At 40.9% G+C, this 19,045-nt stretch overlaps 1 protein-coding gene across 1 annotated transcript in view; it reads left to right on the top strand.

The window, feature by feature from the left end:
• The window catches only part of DPY19L1 (dpy-19 like C-mannosyltransferase 1), a 165,305-nt gene that overhangs the window by 37,171 nt on the left and 109,089 nt on the right, over nt 1-19,045 (top strand). The window contains 2 exon segments of the mRNA XM_087917167.1: nt 14,811-14,902; nt 16,973-17,072. Of these exon segments, the coding sequence (XP_087773293.1) occupies nt 14,811-14,902; nt 16,973-17,072 (192 nt within the window).

The raw sequence follows: 19,045 nt of genomic DNA, 5'->3' as shown, positions 1-19,045 counted from the left end.
CTCACCAACAAATGAGTCCCAGCCAGGAAAACCAACACCAGACCCAAAACAGCGCAGGACACCACCGCCAATCCCCCTCATCAGACCCAGGCCCAAGCCCATCCTATAAACGAAGGACAACTACCATCCAGAAAATAGACCATGGCTGCTTCGCCAGCTGTCGGACCCCCCTGACCCCAAAACCAAACAAGCTGACACATGCCACGAACACAGACCCAGACCCCAAACTCGAAGCCAGACTAAAACCCAGAATGCTACATCACAGCCACCCACTCAGGATATCACATCAGAAAATTCAGGAAATTTACACCACAAGAACTCAAGAAGTTGCAACACAGCAAATGACCCAGGATATCACAGCACAAGACCAAGGATACCACAGCAATGTCTCACAAGGTCATAACACAACCCATTACCCAAGCCGTTACAACACAGGAAGCTAACGGAAAAGAGATCAAAACACAAATGACCCAGGAGATTACAATGCAGGACCCAGGACACCACAACAAAAGAACTCGGAAGCTCATCACACAACCCATTACCCAAGCTGTTAAAACATGAGAGGCTAATGGAAAAAAGATCACTACAAAACAAATAACCCAGGAGATCACAGCACAAGATCCAGGATATCTCCACAACAAAACTCACAAAGCCATCACACAGCCCATTATACCAACATCAACTCCATCAACCAATCAAGAGGCAGCAACGCAGCCAACCAGCCCAGTACACCAGCCCCCACCACCAGTATTTATAGAGAGACAGCAGCTCTGATCACACACTGCTTGAACTGGCACGAAGCCGAAAGCACCAGCCTGAGAATGGCGACTGGGACCTCGCCAAAATGTTGCCAAGGTACTTTTAATCTTACACAGGAAAAGACCCGAACACATCTAGACCTACATACCTGTACCCGTGAAAATCTACGAAAACACACACACACACACACATACAGTGTATGTATGTGTATGTGTATATGTATGTGTGTGTGTGTGTGTGTGTGTATATATATATATATATATATATATATATATATATATATATATATATATATATATATATATATATATATATATTTTCTGAGGTTCTCGCGGGTATTTGTATGTGGATCCTTGGTTATTCGGGTTTTCTCCCGCGTAAGATTGGAAGTATCACATTTCGATGAAGTGTCATTCATCATCTTCAGGCTTGTGTCTTCAGCTCTGTGCTTCTCAGAGTGATGTGAGCTTGCAGCTACTTCTTCCTTTTAACTGCTAGTGGGGGTGTGACTTGATTGGGTGGGGGCTTTGCTGTGTTCTCATTGGGTGGGGGTGTGTTCTCATTGGTTGGGGGTTTGGCTGTGTTCTGATTGGTTGGGGCGTTGGCCGTGTTCTGATTGGCTGGAGTTGTGTTCTGTTTGGGTGGGAGCTTGGTTGTGCTCAGGTTAGTCTTAGTTGCTGGGGGATTTGAGCTGGTGAGCTGTGATCCTGCTGTTTGGCTTCGAGTTCGTGGTCGTGCCACATCTTCATGGCGGGTGTCAGTTCGCTTCATGTATGACTTGGAGGGGTTTGAAGTGGGTAGTGGTGCAGCTGCAGTGCGGCTTCTGGTCCGTGGTCGTGTCTCATCTTCTGTGTGGGTGTGAGTCTGCTTTCTACGTGGAAGTGTGGTGGTGGCATCTTGTGTGGCCCTTGTGGGTGTGGGTCTGGTGTCATTCTTCATGTTAGGTATTCATCTGTTCATGAGGGCAGGTTTCCAAATGGCTGGTAGGCGGGAGGTGTCATCTCGTTTATTCATGCTGGGTGGGCGTTTTTCTATCTCTATGATTTCTCTGATTATTCTGTTGTTGAAGTGTTTGGTTTTGACAATCATTCTGGTATTTTTAAAGTCAATCTCATGTCCTGTGGCTTTGAGGTGTTGGACCAGGGAAGAGGTTGGTTCTTCTTTTTTGATTGAGTTCTTACATTCTTCAATGTGTGCACTTATTCTTCTGTTAGTTTGTCCAATGTATGTGGTGGGACAGGCCGTGCAAGGGAAGGGATTTCGTATACTCCTTGGTTTTCTAACTCAATTTTGTCTTTAGGGTTTCTTAGGATGGTGGATATTTTTCTGTTTGTGCAGAATGCTGTTTTAATGTTGTATTTTTGGAGGATCTTGCTGATTTTGTCTTTATATCCTCCCCTCCTCCCATATATAAAAGGCACTACACACCCCCACCCAATCAGAACACAGCCAAGCCCCCACCCAATCAAGTCACACCCTCACTAGCAGTTAAAAGAAAGAAGCAGCTGCAAGCTCACATCACTCTGAGAAGCACAGAGCCAAAGACACAAGCCTGAAGATGATGAATGAGACTTCATCAAAACATTGCCTAGATACTTCCAATCTTATGCGGGAGAAAACCCGAATAACCAAAGATCCATATACATATATATATTTTCTTAAGTTTTCGCGGGTACTTACATGTATGGCATTCGGCTTTGCTCGGGTATTTTCCATCGTCATAGTAGTTGTGCTTTTAAAGTTGTAGCGACGTTTCAGCAGAATCTCATCTGCCATCATGATGGCAGATGAGATTCTGCTGAAACGTCGCTACAACTTTAAAAGCACAACTACTATGACATGGGAAAATATCTCCACATTCTAAATTCCTAATAAAAAATACCTTAATACATTCCCATGTGGCATCCCCCTTTTATATCATATTTAACACTTATCTCTAAATTTCTTGGCCTTGTCATTTCTCTTGGTTTTAGCTAGCTTTCCCTTTTCTAAATTTTCCCGATCTTTCCTTTTTATTTCCATCTGCCAGTCACCCATCTTCTCCCCCACCCTTTCCTGTTCTCTTTTTTGTAGTTTCTTGTAGAATTTCTTCTTCTGTTGTTTAATCCTGGGACCGTTTTCTCTTTTCTTTATTAACTCTATCATCAGTGTCATAGTTTTAATTCCTTTAATGTCTTTTGGCAATATCTCTTGTTCCCCATGTTCATCTGAGTCACTTTCCTCTTCCTTTAACTCCTCCTTTGTGAAATTTCTTTGTTCTTGTGCAGACTGCATTGCCATTATTTTTTTTGCCAATATGTCCAATAATTCCCTTCTTTCTTTCAACATTCCTCTCACAATTTGCAATCCCGACTTAAAGTCTTTGCTTATTTCTTCCATTTTTTTGTTAAACAGTTGAGTTATTAAAATTCAAAACCTTTTGTTGCGATCTTTGCCAAAAGTCTCCTTTTGTCTTTATTTCCCTTATTAATCCTTCTGTTTCCATCACAATCAGCATCCAACAGTCCCAAGGAAATTGCATTCATGTATCCTCTTAGTACAGTTTCTCCCCCCTTTTTTAAGTTTCCGGGGTTCTTGCTATGTTATTAGTCTTTTATCTCATAAAAATTATAAGATCAGTGATTTTCCATAAAATTCTGAAGGAAAACAGTCTTTAACCATTAGATAGCGCTATATCACTTTCCACTTTTCAAAGTTCTTTTCTCCTTTCAATTGTATTAATGTTAATTTCCAACCATTTCCGTTAGCTTTCTTAAAAATAGTCAATTTCAGGCAAGTCCAGCATTTTGTCCAATGCCTAATTAATGCCAGATTATATATATTATTCCAAATTTAGTCTCTAATTTCATTGTAGCTTTTTGTTCTTCAATTTTGTTTACCTTATCTTTTCTTCTTATTTTCCATTCGCCGCTATGAAACCCTTAAGCGAGGGCTGTTTCTTTCTGCTTCTTGGGGTTATTAAGAAAAAATCAAGTTCTTTTGTTTGGTTACATGTCGCTCATCACTTCACTGCTCCAGTGCATGCTTAGGTCCCAGCAGCATTCCGTCTTCAGGGCAGCAATTAAACTGCCATTTCTCCTTGTCTTCCAGGGCAGTAATACCTAGCTAGGGAGGGGAAATGCGGCTCCCCTCGACCCAGCTGCCAGTCTCCCCCTCTTCCCCAACCCCTCCAAGGTGGTTCAGATGGTTCAGTCCCACAGGGACCCCTCCAACAAGGTAAACACAGATCAAAGCGGTGCACAATCACAGTCTCTGATCTGTCTTCGACGGAAACACCACAGGAAGTCTGAGTATCATTCTGATAACTGATTAGTCTATTTTGCATTTAGTCCACTTTACCCTTATTGATGAGAAAAACACAACAACCTGACACTGTTTGTTTTAAGTACGAAACAAATGAGTACTGGGACAAAATTTTCTCATCAAAATGTATTCAGTTCAATGTATTTTGAAACAGTTGAGTACTGAAGTACCACTATACCTTATTTTAATCATGATCAAACAAACTTTACATTCTTTGTTTTTACTTCTAACAGTCTTAAGCTTTAATGAACTCAAATATAGATTTGATTTTCGTGATTTCTTGTTTGTTCTGTCACAGAGCTGTTTAAGGCTTTAACAAGTTACTTTTGAACATCTAATTAAAAATATTGCCTGGATCATTCTTTTGGTTTATCATCTTTATATTCCTTTTTAATTTTAAAACATCAGTCAATTTCTTTTATCAATCCAATAAAACATTACTTTTCAAATCATTCTCTTAGCCTGCCTGTAGTAAATCCATTTCCAACATCATCTCTATTTTGTTAGATAAAATTTCTTCTACACTTGTCATTTCTTCAGTAACATCTTTTCAATTTAGTTTGCCCATAGAACTAGACATCATTACTGACATGATTGATATTGTAGCTACTAATTTTGACACCATTTTCATTATTACAACATTTTGTACTTTATAAACTTGCATTTTTTCCTCTATCTAAAATCTTTTTTTAAATAAAGTTTTATTTCAGTTTTCCACATATTAAAAACATCTTTTTTTAGTGAACAGCATGTTTTCCACTGAGCGAAGTGAGAATCCAGGATGGGTAGCCTCTAGTCTCCTAGCTCTGCAGGCTGAGTTGAACAGAGTACACTTCCCCTCCCCCCGGTAACAGTCCCCAGTTCTTCACTCGGTCTCAGCACCCTTAGATCACCCTTCAAGGGCTCTGAATTGTTTAGATTGTTGAAGAATCTTCACCCCCTGGATAGAGGTTTTTTTCTTAGAAAATCTTAGAACAGGTTTGACAGCTAGCCGGCCTGTCAGTTTAGCCAATTTTGATTTTCACGCAAGAGGATCAACTAAGCCCAGGTCTGCTGGATTAAAGGCAGCAGCTAGGATCAGAGCCAGGGCCCTAGCCCCTAAAAGACCTTCTAGGGCAGAGGATAGGCAGGCCAGATGCAGATAGAAAAGCCTGGATAAAGAGTTTGATAAGGCTGTGAGAGAATCCAAGATGGTTGAAAGCAGGGCCATCTCTCCTCTGATTCCACAAGATGGTGGACAGCAAGACCAATTGGCAGATAGCCAATATTTGACTGCTTGGTCTCCTGGTGGCTCAAGTACTCAGGATTTGCAGGGAAACCTTCAAATCAGAGCAGAAGCTGCTCATAATGTTTCTGAGCCATCACAAGGATTTTTGATTGCTGGACCGGGAAGCCAAGCCTCCAGCAGAACCAGAACTGTGCCTGAGGCCACTTTTATGCCTACAGTGGCAGGATTGCAGCCTGAAGAAACCCAGATGCGAGAGATGTCATCTTTCATTAGAGCCTGGATCTCCCAAGCAATTAGACAAGAATTTCAGGCAGAAGTCAACCAGCTGTGCCAGCTGTCTTGTTTGGATGTTAACAGAGGCATTCCTCAGAGGCATGGCCAGGCTTCAGCAGAGCAGCAGATCTACCACAGAGATCGTTCTGCATTCCCATCAGGAAGAAGCCAGTCTTATGTCTCCAAAATGGACCTCCCTCCAGAGAGAAACTTTTTGGACAAGGAGTTGGAGGTAGCAGGTCCCCCCTCCTTTAAGGACCTTTTTTAGCCAGCCCTGTTCAAGACTCTGCTGGTTAAGGCTAAGAGCACGGCCCATATTAAAAAGGACACAGTCACCCGGGATTTTCCCCCAGAGGGAGAGGATAAGAAAGATTATCTAATCACTGAAAAAACATCAGTGGTGGACGCTGCATCTGTGCCCCAGATGTTTTTGAATGTGATTAAAAGACAGTGGGAATCCCCTGGGGTCTACACTCGCCCTATTGGGTCAGAATCTACTTTATTTAATGTGGACCAAGACCTTTAGACATTATTGAAGTGCCAAAGGTAGATGACCCAGTGGTGGCCCTAGCATCCTCATCAGTCATCCCACCTGATGCTGAGGATGTTTTAAAGGTGGAGGACTGGAAGGAAGAGATGGCGCTTTGCAGAGCACATCAAGCAGATGCCTGGGCCATCAGAGCATCCATGACTGCTATGTCAACCGCCATTTTCAATACAGAGCTCTCCTGTTCAGCCTGTCATCAGCCCCATGGACAATTTCCAAGCTCCTGGTGGCTTTAGCGGCATACCTCAGGTCTTTACCCATAAGGATCCAGTGCTATCTGGATGACATCCTGATTGCATCCTCTTCCAGACCCCAGGCGGAGGAGAATCCTATGTCTACAATAAGGGTGCTTTGAGAGCTCGGGTTCTCGATAAACCTGGACAAATGCCACCTAGTCCCATCAACTCACCTCTTGCATTTGGGGGCAATCATAGAAATTTTGGCAGGTGAGGTCTTCCTCTCCCAGGAGCACAGACAGCTTAAGGACCATGACATCACAGATCCTGTCTTCCAAAGAGGCCTCTATCATCTTGCTGTCTCAACTGCTGGGCAAGATGATATTGTGCATGGGCATTGTCCCGTGGGCCCACTTCCATGCCCAGATACTGCAGTGGTTCCTGCTCCACTATCAGAGGTGACTCAATGATGAGGGTTCGAGTACCCATGCCAGTTCTTCACTCACTCCATTGGTAGCAATCCTGGGCCATGGATCAGGGGTATTTGTACAGGGAGCCCCAGAGGATTACCATTACCACCGACACCAGTCTATATGGTTGGGGAGCATACCTAGGAGTCCAGGTTACTCAGGGGAGGTGGTCACGGGAGGATCTCACCCACAACATAAATTGGCTAATGCTCAGGGCTTCTCGCTTAGCTCTCAAGGATTTAAGGCAGGATGTGGTGGGGAGACAGGTACTTCTCATGGACAATGTGGCTGCCAAGGCCCACATAAATCGGCAGGGGGGCACTCGTTCCAGATCCCTGATGCAGGAGTTGACTCAATTGTGCAGATGGGCAGAGAGACACCTGTTATCCCTATGAGCAAAACACATCTCAGGAGTTTCTAACATGCAGGCAGATTGGTTGAGCAAGGCCATGGTTGACCAGTCGGAATGGCAACTGCATCCCACTCTGTTCCAGGAGATGGTGGAACTGTTCGGCCATCCGATTCTGGACCTCTTTGCATCTCCAGAGAACTCGCAACTCCCGAGGTTCTTTGCACATTTTCCAGCACTGGGGGCAGAAGGGGTCAACGATCTTCAATGCAGGTGGCTCCAGGGACTATTGTATGCCTTCCCCCCTTCCCGATTCTGGGGACAATCAGAAAGTACTGATAGAGAGGGCAAAGGTTTTGTTGGTAGTACCTTACTGGCCCAGGCATCCATAGTTCACCAACCTGGTAGGCCTGTCGGTTGCCAGACCCTGGAGAATTTCCCTGCACGAGGTCTCCCTCAACCAGGGCCCAATCGAGCATCCAGATCCACCTTGGTTCCAGTTGACTGTCTGGCTCTTGAGCAGGGGCTTCTAAAATGGGAGACATTTTCCAGAAAGTTCATGCAGGCGGACAGAAGGCTTTCCATGTCCAGGATATACAACTCCACATGGAAGTTTTTCTGCAGTTGGTGTGCCACCCACCAATTGGAACCCATTGCTGTTTCTGTTGCAAATTTCCTGCAGGATGGTTTGGACAGAAGTCTTGCTCCCAATACCTTGAAGAGGCAGGTGGCCACTTTAGCCTCGGTGCTTTCATTCAAGGACTCAACCACTCTTGCCCAACACCCCAGGGTGAGAGCCTTCCTTCGGGGAGCCACGAATTTGAAGCCACCGGTGGTCCACCATTACCCCACCTGGGATTTGCCTAGGGTCCTGCAGGCACTGACTGCTTCCCCCTTTGAGCTTTACATGAAGCCAACCTATATCTACTCACGTGCAAGGTGTCATTCGTAGTGGCCATTACATTGGCCAGGTACCTCAGAGTTGGCAGCCTTATCCATCAAAAAGGACCTTTGCATTTTTCATACGGATAGGGTGGTTCTGCAGTTAGACCCTACCTTTGTGCCCAAGGTGAGTTCCTTATTTCATTGTTCACAGGAGTTGATTTTGCCTGACTTCTGTCCACAGCCTACTCATGCACTGGAAAGAAAATAGCACACCATGGATGTTAGGAGGGTCTTCCGTGTTTACGTCAAACAAACCTCTTCCTTTAGGAAGACTGAAGCCCTGTTCATTTCCTTTCAGCCATCAACTTTGGGCCGCAGGGTGACCCCTACCATGGGTCGTTGGCTCAGAGCCTGTATTGCTAAAGCCTATGAGTTACAGGCTCTTCCTGTGCCCAGGAGAATCACCGCTCACTCAACCAAGAGTGCGGCGACCTCTGCAGCCTGGGCAACGCAGGTATCAGTTGTAGACATTTGTCGAGCAGCAACATGGTCCTCTGTGACCCCATTCATAAGACATTATAGGATTGATTCCATTGCGTCAGCAGGGGTATCCTTTGGAAGGCGAATCCTGCAGGACGTTCATATAGAGGTGGGGGCCTCCAACCAGTCCAGTTACCACCCATAGAACAGTCAACAGCCAGCTTTGATATATCCCATCCTGGATTCTCCCTTCGGCTCAGTGGAGAAGAGGCGTTGGTCCTACCTTGAAAATGGCAGCCAGTTTCAGGAGCCCATTGCATGCCCCAGGGAAAACCACTCTGTTCTGCTTCCCTAATGTGGTCTGCATTGTGCTGCAGAAAACTCTGGAGCTTTTTGCAGCATTGTGTAGACTGCATTAAAGAAGCAAAATGGAGCTGTTCATCTCTGAACTTTATGACTGCCTAGCCAGAAACAGCCACTACTTCATTGTGACTACAAGGCATTGTGTGCAAGCTGTTTCAAGGAGGCGACCACACAGCCCAGAGATATGTAGCCTGTATTCCTTCCACAACATGAGCTCTGGAATTCTTCAAATGGCAAATGTGTAGTGGATGATGGATGCAGAAGAAGTAGACCCAAGGCCTGCAGGGACCTGGCAGAGCAGAATGGATGAGAGAGAGCTGGAGCCACTAGAGTATTCATGCAGTTGGTCATAAGGGTGAATGACCATGGGGATACTGCATGTCATAACTTTGAAATGGAGTTGTAAATTATACATTGCTTTTGGGGAACTGTTATAAGTTTGAACAACCAATAAATGACCAGTCGTTCAGCATAGACTATGTTATTTAATCACTCTTATGTTTAATTCCATTCACCCTCATGGCTCCTTATTTAGACCTTTTCACTAATTTCTAAAATATTTTATTTTCAATAAAATGACTCCACATCTTTTCTGCCTCACTTTGTTTTGAATTATTTCTTCTTTCCCTATTCTCATTTTCATCAACCTATTTTTGTAGCAATAATCCTATTGTTTACATTTTTTCTTCTAAAGCCTTATTCATTTCATCATTCTACCAAATATCCTTTTTTCATAAATATAGTTAGCTTAATTATATAGGTTTTGAGGATATTCAGTAACATAATAACTTCTTACTCTGTAAGAGCAGCTTCACTTGCCATCATATTTCCATTAATTCTGTTATGAGACTTAACTATTTTCTAACATTTTACATAGTTTTGCTTTCTGCAGGTTGCTAAAGCTAATTCTCGCATGTTCCAAAGTAGATAATATAATGCTAGAATTGGCCTTAAATCAAAACAAGGAAAAATAATTATCCCTCACCCCTCACAAAAAATAATCACTTCTAATCCTAAATTTATGTAGACTAGATAGGCTTTGAAGGACCAACAATCTGTAAGTAAGGGTTCTATTTGTACTGCAATCAATCTGAACATTGATTGCAGTGCAGATAGAACTCTTACTTGATATAGATGTGATATATCAATATGTGTTCCTCCTATCCCGAAAATAAGCCCTAGCTTGATTTTTAAGTGCACCTAATATAAGTGCTAATCCAAAATAAGTCTTAGTGAAAGGGGTGAGCGTGGCCAGCACAGGAGGCAGTGACTGCACGCAGGCCAACAATGTCCAACAGCAGCTGTAGCTTGTGCAATGCAGGTGAGTTGATTACATGACAAAGCAGCAGGCTGAAGCAGAGGTGGGGGCGAGGCATGTGGTCTGGAAATGCCATATGGGCTGTGGGAAAGCCAAAAGTTGGATCAGAGCACTGGCCATCCATGGGAGGCTTTTCTACATGCAGTGGCACTGGCAGCAGATGGAGGTAGAGGTGTGGGAGGAAGGCAGGTGATCCGGATGTGCTACATGGGCTGCAGGAAAGCCAAGAGTCAGTGGGGCAGCTGGTCATTGGAGGTTTGTCTTTGTGGCTCTCAACTTGCCTGCGGCCCACACAGCACATCAGGGTCACCTACTTTCCACCCTGTGCCTCTGCCTCCATCTGCTACCAATGCCCCTGTGTGAAGATGAGCCTCCCGCAACTGACCAGCCCACCAAATCCAAGCTTTCCCACAGCCTGTGTGGCACATCTGGATCATCTGCCTCCTCCCCTTCCTCATTTCTATTTTCTAGGAGAGGCTTTGATCTTAACCCTCTACTCCCTGACTTGAAAGTTTATCCCTTTTCTCCCTGTCCCCTTCGGTTGCTAATCAATTAACAAATGTATGTAAAAACATACACAATAATAATAATAGGAGACTTTACCCTGATATCAACTGGGAGACAAACTCTGAGGCAAGTGGGAGATCAAACAGATTCTTAACCAACTTAGCGGACAACTTTGTCATCCAAAAGGTAAAGGAGGAAACTAGAGGAAAAATTGGACCTAATTCTTATTAATAGAGAGGAAGTGATAGAAGGAGTTAAAATTGCTGGAACCTTGGGCGAGTGTGACCACATCATACTGGAATTCAATATAATGCAAATACAAGCAATAGAATATTATTTAACCAGCATCTTAAACTTTAGAAGAGCTAATTATAACAAACTCAGAGAAACCCTAAGCAAAATTTCATGGATAAAAAGGAAAACAACTCAAGAATCTTGGGAAACTCTGAAAAATATGATCATAAAAGCCCGGTCCAACACAATACCACTCAAAAAGAAAAACCAGAAATCCAAGAAGAAACCAGCATGGTTGCATAAAGATCTCTTTGATAAACTGAAAGGCAAAAAGGATAAATACAAAAAATGGAAAGAGGTACACATAACTAAGGCAGAGTATCAGCAGATAGCCCGAATCTGCAGAGGTGAAGTCAGGAAAACAAAGGTTCAGAATGAACAAAGATTTGCAACAAAAGTCAAATATAATAATAAAAAAGTTTCTTTCAACATTAAAATAACAAAAAGGCAAGAAACAGTTGGTCCACTAAAGACAGAAGATAGCAAGGAAGTAATAGGCAGTAGAGAGAAAGAAGAGCTGCTTAACTCTTTCTTTTCGTCAGTCTTCACACAAAAGGAAACTTTCCCAACCTACCAAAATGTAAAGACAAACTAGAAATAAAAAATAAAATAAGCAAGAAAATGGTAAGAGAACATCTGTCTGACCTTAATGAATATAAATCACTAGGACCTGATAATTACATTCCAGAGTTCTGAAAGAGCTGGTAGATGTTACATCAGAATCATTGCATCGTATCTTTAAAAAATTTGGGGCACCGGGGAACTACCAGAGGACTGGAAAAGAGCTGATGTGGTTCCCAACTTCAAAAAAAAGGTGGGGGGGAACCAGACCCAGGAAACTACAGACCAGTCAGCCTAATATCAATACCTGGGGAGATACTGGAAAAAATAATTAAAAAATAGATCTGTGAATATCTAGAAACAAATAAGGTTGTAACTAGTAGGTTTTGTTAAAAATACATCATGCCAAACCAATCTTATTTCATTCTTTGACAAAGTGACTAAATTCATAGACCAGCAAAATGCTGGGGATGTACTACATTTAAATTTCAGCAACGCATTTGACAAAGTAGATCACAACCTACTACTTCGTAAGCTAGAAATACGTGGGATAGGCAGCATCACCACCAGATGGATTTGTAATGGCTGACAATGGCTGACAAACCATACTCAACGAGTAGTTCTTAATGGTACCACATCCACATGGAGGAAAATAAGCAGTGGGATGCCACAAGGTTCCATCTTAGGTCCAGTACTCTTCAATATCTTTATAAATGACTTAGATGAGGGAATAGAAGGAGAATTCATCAAATTTGCAGATAACAATAAACTGGCAGGAATAGCCAGAATACAAGCTCAGGATCCAAAAAGATCTTGACAGACTTGAACAATGGGCCCTATCCAACAAAATGAAATTTAATGTGGAGCAAACCAAAGTTTTACACTGGACAGGAAAAACTGTTAGAGGGACCTTTGAGTCTTAGTGGATGATCACTTAAACATGTCAGCAGCGTGTAGCAGCAGCCAAAAAAGTAAATAGAGTCCTTGGTTGTATAAACAGACATAGAATCAAAATCAGTATTAGTACAACTTTATAAAGCCTTGGTTAGACCACATCTGGAATACTGCATCCAGTTTTGATCACCATATTAAAAAGGAGGGTTGACACTTTGGAAAAAGTGGAAAGAAGAACAAATAATTGATGATTAAAGGCCTGGAGGCTAAACCATATGAAGAACGGTTGGAGGATTTGGGTTTGACTGGTCTACAGAAAAGGAGGACTAGGGGGCACATGATAGTAATATTCCAGAATTTGGGGGGCTGCCGCAAAGAAGAGGGGATCAATTTATTTTTCAAAGCACCAGAAGCCAGGACAAGGAATAATGAATGGAAACTGATCAAGGAGAAATTCAACCTAGAAATAAGAAAAAAATTTCTGACAGTGAGAACAGTCAACCTATGGAACAAGCTTGCCTTCATATGTTGTACTGGAGGTTTTAAAGAAGAGACCGGACAGTCACTTGTCTGAAATGATATAGGACTGTGATGGCGAATCTATGGCATGCATGCAGAAGTGGCACGCAGAGCCATCTCTGCCGACACACAAGGTGTCACCCCAGAGCAGGTCCACTGCGCAGGCGTGCACCGGCTGCCTGCCAGCTGATCATCGCGTAGCTGATGCGCATATGCATAGGTGGGGCACATGCAGGAGATGCGTGCTGTGCATTGGGGGTCACCCATGCATGCGAAGGGGGTGTGGGGGCCCCTGCGTGCATTGCCTTATGGGTGCTGGTGTGCACATACACACTTTTGGCATGCAAGGACGGAAATACCATCATTGGTATAGGATCTCTTGCTTGAGCAGGGGGCTGAACTAGAAGACCTCCAAGATCCCTTCCAGCTCTATTCTGATTCTTTCCTTAATATTTACTATTGATAGTTTAAAAAATAATAGTCTGTGTTAGGAATATAAGTCACCTAACAGGTATTTGGGTTAGAAATATATAAACCAGGATAAACATTTTAATACTGTCTCTAAGGGATTGCTAAAAGTGTAATTAGGTGTGGTTTCTCAAACAGCCATAAGATGGAGCCAAAAACCCGGGTTGTTTAGTTTTAGTCTGAGTCTCAGAAGAGAGTGTGAGTGTGTCTCTGTTTCCTTCTGTTGGAAAATATTGCCATTTTTCCTAATTGGCTGATATTTCTGGATTTAATGTAAATCTGTTACTGAATTGTTTTTTGACACTGGATTTTGATATTTGGATTATCCCTGGATTGAAAAACTGACTGATTTACCTGTGAATGATTTTGGACTGCTTATTTTGAACTTTGCTTTAAACCTTTCTGGAAGTAAAAACCTACATTTACTGTACAGTGTATCTGTGTGCTGTGTGTGTATTATTCAAACACTACTCTCAAATACATCTCCCTGTATGCGCTCATTCTCCTAACGGGGAATTACCTCAACAGTCTGCCTCATATTCAGGACTCCTTTCATCCTTGAATTTTCTACAAATTTTCTTTCTTTTCATTTTAAACAATCAAATTAATTATTGTTTTAGATTTGCATGCATTTTTTTCCTAGAAGTATTCATGAGTGACTTTTTCATATATTTTCCCCAAAAGAATGTTGCTGAATTATTCCAAAAACTCATATCTGATTCTACTGTTATCATTAGCGGAGCTTAAATGGAGTTATCACTAACTAAAATAGATGTATATTTTTATTTAGTATGTTGCTTATCGGTCATGCCAATATTTAACATTATTCATGAATCTACTCAACAATAGTTGGTACTATTTGTAGAAGTAGTATAGTATGTTTGGTAAATGTCATTGGATTAAATTGGCTATATAATTAGAAATTTAACTAAAAAACCTTTAAAATACCATTTACTGGTAAAGAAATCTGCAAATATGATTATTTAACATCAAATTATGTACAACATTGAATCTGGGATTCTAATTTATGCTATTGTTGTTATTCAAAGCTAATATGCTTACTATCAATATACTTATAAAGTTAATTGCCATTACCATTATTAGCTATAATTAATATTAATTTTCTTTTGAAGTTATGTTCCTAGTTTAGAATAGAATGACTAGTTCAGTTTATTGGGAAATGGAATAAAAATTCCAGGAAGAAAAATAGCTGCAATAGTTACTGTAAAGTAAAATTACAATAGATTTTTCTTTTATGGACAAATTTTCTTACATTATGGACAATTTTTGAGCCTTTTTTTTTAAAAAAAATCTCGACTGCAGTTCAAAACCCAGATAAATATATTTTCCAAAGATTTATGAAGGAAAAAACAAACATTAGAATATGTAACAAATGACCTGAATTCTTATTTCCAGAGTACCCGTGTGATGTGGACTCCTCCTCTCCGTGAAAGTTTTTCTTATCCCTTCCTTGTGGTTCAGATGTTATTATTAACATACATTCTCAGGTAATTTCCATTCTTAAACATGGAAACAAAATCTTCAAACACGATACTGATTTATGCATTCATAAGTTACAAAATGGTATTACTGCTATGTAAATAATTTGCTTTAATTTATGGTAGATACATGTGGTAGTATAGATATAAAAGCAGGACTAAGCTCTGAATCTATATTTAGCACCTTTACTATTACAGCCATTATTATGTGTTGTCTTTTCTAGTCTCTTCAATCTAGTATCCTTCCATCATCCTCAAAGATGATAGGACAAGAGAGATAATTCAAAATGTTGGGGGACCACCAGATCAGGGGTGGGATTCAAATTTCTTAACAACCAGTTCTGTGGGTGTGGCCTAATTTATGGGTGTGACTTGTTGGTCATGTGACTGGGTGGGCATGGCTTGCTGACTGGACCTGGCTTGGTGATCATGTGACTGGGTGGGCATGGCTTGTATGTAAATATTATAAATATTTATGTAAATATTGATTTTTTTTATTAAAAAAAGCAACTTCTACCCAAAAGTAGACAAAGCAGACAGGCAGACTGAATTACTTACAGAATCACAGATTCACTTAGAGATCTATCTGCAATAGGCTATCTGAGTCTGTCACATAAAATTTGCTTGCAAGCAAACTAACAAAATTAACTCAGAACACACCATGTATGTAAATATTGAATTTTTTTATCAAAAGACAGAGCAAATTTTACCCCAAAGCAGGCAGGCAGATTGAGTTGCTCACAGAATCACAGATTCACTTAGAGATCTATCTATCTGCAATTGGCTACCTCAGTCTGTCACATAAAATTTATTTGCAACCAAACTCACAAAATTTATTCACAACACACCATGTATGTAAATACTGATTTTTTTTATATAAAAAAGAGCATCTTTTACCCCAAAGAGGCAGGCAGATTGAATTGCTTACAGAATCACAGATTAACTTAGAGATCTATCTATCTGCAATCGGCTAGTTTAGTCTGCACTGAAAAGCTTCAATCCTAAGGAAGGTTCGGCTCTGCTTTTAGATTACATAGAAAGCAGGAAATCCAAAGATTTCCTGCTTTCTAGCTAATCTAAATTATCCTGGCAGAGCAGAACAGCTAATGGTCGGGAGAAAAAAAGGAAATATAGCAACTTACCAAACCAGGCAAGTTGAATGGCTCGCATGCTAGCTAAGGAGTGAGTGGGTGGGGAGGGGAGTGGCCAGCCAGTGGAGCGATTTGCCAGTTCAGACAGCTGACAAGTGCTGCACTCTGGTGCACAGCGTTTGAAAATCCTCGTTTACTGCTTTTTCAACCGCATTAGGCCGCGCAAAGCAGCGGAGGAGGGAAAAGCAGGGAATAAAGGACAGCCTAGAGCCGGGGCAGGCAGGTGGGCCAAACACTGAACCAGTTTGGTGTCAGCTGCTCTTTGCAGCTACAGGTTTTATAAAACCAGGCCGAACCGGTAGCATCCCACCCCTGCACCAGATTGGGAAAGACTAGAAACCTCATTTGTAATTTGTCCATAGAAAACCTATTCCTTTTATTGAGAGAAAACAAGTTTACATGTGAATAAATACCAAGTTTTCTGTATGTTTTTCTTAAAATGAGGAATGATTAGGATGATCCTGTGTACATCTAAACGTAATAAGAATTTGTGTCAAAAATTACTTTTACTCCTGATAAGGAAAACTAATAAGAGAAAGTGGGAATATGAAAATCAGACTAACATTAAAAGAAACATGTTTTAAAAAGTCATGGGATTTTAAAATAAATCTATGTTGACCCAAAGTTTTTATAGTGATTATGGTTTGTTGCAGTCAGCCATCTGTTTAGACTGGATTAGGAATTTTCATCCAATTATTATGTAATTATTAATTATATTATACATAAATAAAGGGTGTGTGTAGAAGGTTCTTTTTTTCTGTTTAATTTTACGGTATTAGATAACTATTTTATGAATTTTTCTATTAATTGTTTTGAAATTTAACCAGAGTTTAAGTCTGTTGAAAAAGATTTATTCACTATTGTCATTTGGATACATTACAGAGCCATTATTGTTAATCTTAATCGATCTCTTATTCTTTTCCATAAGGACGCAGAATGTTAATAGAAGAAGCTTGATTGCATTATCTGTTTCTAATGTTCTATTCATGCTTCCATGGCAGTTTGCTCAGTTTGTTCTTTTAACCCAGGTAAGATAATGTCAATAAATATTATTAGTATTTTGTATACCCACTTTTCAGTGTGCAATGGTTCAGCAGTGTACAATGGTTCAGCAGTGTGCAATGGTTCAGCAGTAAAAGCCACTGAGCTTTCAGCTGGAATATTGATTTCAGACCTGGTGCTCACAATAGCTCCCATTACTTACCCCATCTCCTGCCCATCTAGCAGATCAAAAGCATGTAAATGTGTGTAGATATAGATATCACTTTAGTGGTAAGGTAACAGTATTCCATGCGCCTTGGCATATAGTCATGTTGGCCACATGACCATGGAAATGTCTTCCATGGCCCCACACTGGCTTCCTTGACTAAGAAACAGTGGTGAGCACCGCCTTTACCTTTATTTTATATTTAGGTATATTTGTTGTCTCAAATAACTGTTGAGAGAAGAATAGAATACATATTATACATTTAACACCTAAGAACAATAATAATTTCTGATTTGATCACAAATGTGCCATAGCAAGGTCAAAATTATCAGAAGCTTACAAGGTTTCCATATTCTTATTCATGTAGAATTGATATTGAAAACATTAATTTTATTTTTTTATTTATTTATTAAGCATGTATGAGATAACAGTTATAAGTATAAACATGATTATTAATACATGAAATGGATAAGAATAAAAGGGGAATATTAGGACAGGGATTGTAGGCACGTTGGTGCACTTAGCATACCCCTTAAAGACCTCTTAGGAATGGGGTGAGGTCAACAGTAGACAGTCTAAGGTTAAAGTTTTTGAGGTTTTGGGAAGAAACCAGAGTCAGAGTATTCCAGGCATTGACCACTCTGTTGCTGAAGTCGTATTTCCTGCAATTGAGTTTGGTGCGGTTTACCTTGAGTTTGTATCTATTATGTACTTGTGTATTGTTGTGGTTGAAGTTGAAGTAGTCATTGACGAGTAGGACATTGCAATGGATAATTTTATGTACTACTCTTAGGACCAAACTCGCTGTAGTTCTAAGTTGTCTAAGCCTAAAATTTCAAGTCTGGTGGCATAAGGTATTTTGTTACGAGTAGAGGAGTGGAGGACTCTTATGAAATAGTTCTAGATTCTCTTGATTGTGTTAATGTCTGATATGCAATGTGGATTCCAGACAGATAAGTTCTATTCAGGGGTGGGATTCAAATTTTTAACAACCAGTTCTGTGGGCGTGGCTTAGGTGGTGGGCGTGGCTTGGTGGTCATGTTATCGGCTGGGTGTGGCCAACTCAATATCACTCACATCGAGGCACGCATCTCCTGGCCTCTCATGACTCTGGGGATGCTGCAACAGTCGTAAGTGTGAAAAATGGTCATAAGTCACTTTTTTCAGTGCCATTGTAACTTTAAATGGTCACTCCACACAAGCACAGTACCAGCAAAGGAGGAGAAAAAAAACTCCAGAGAAATTCCTGAGACAGGAAGTCTAGTCCTGCCAAGAATGTAATAAGGGTTAACAGAGAGGCAGTTTCTGTAAGCAACACTAGAATGTTTCCTTCCTGCCTTCCTTACAGGATTAGGGCAGTAATTTCTTCTAACAACCGGTTCTCCAAACTGCTTAGAATGTTAACAACCAGTTCTAGCAAATAGGTACGAACTGGTAAAATCCCACCCCTGGTTCTATTAGAGAATTGGTCTAACAAATATTTTGAATGCTCTAGTTAGTAATACAATATTACCAGAGAAAAAGCTACACAGGATTAGGTTAACAGCTCTTAATGTCTCTTTGGCTATGTTGTTACAGTGAGCGCTAGCACTTAGATCATTAGAGATGAGTACTCCAAGGTCCTTGACGAGTGGGGGTCATTTACAAGGTCATGTCCATTCAGCTTGTATTTTATTTTGTGATTTGTTTTTGCCAATATGAAAGACAGAGCATTTGTCTGTTGAGATTTGAAATTGCCATTTGTTTGACCATTCTGACACATAGTCAAGGTCTTTTTGAAGGGTAGTAGTATTC

This window comes from Pseudonaja textilis, chromosome Z (assembly GCF_049901715.1).
Source record: "Pseudonaja textilis isolate UNSWEBS1 chromosome Z, rPseTex1.2, whole genome shotgun sequence".
Taxonomy (NCBI): Eukaryota; Metazoa; Chordata; class Lepidosauria; order Squamata; family Elapidae; genus Pseudonaja; species Pseudonaja textilis.
This window is presented reverse-complemented; position numbering and strand designations above follow the sequence as displayed.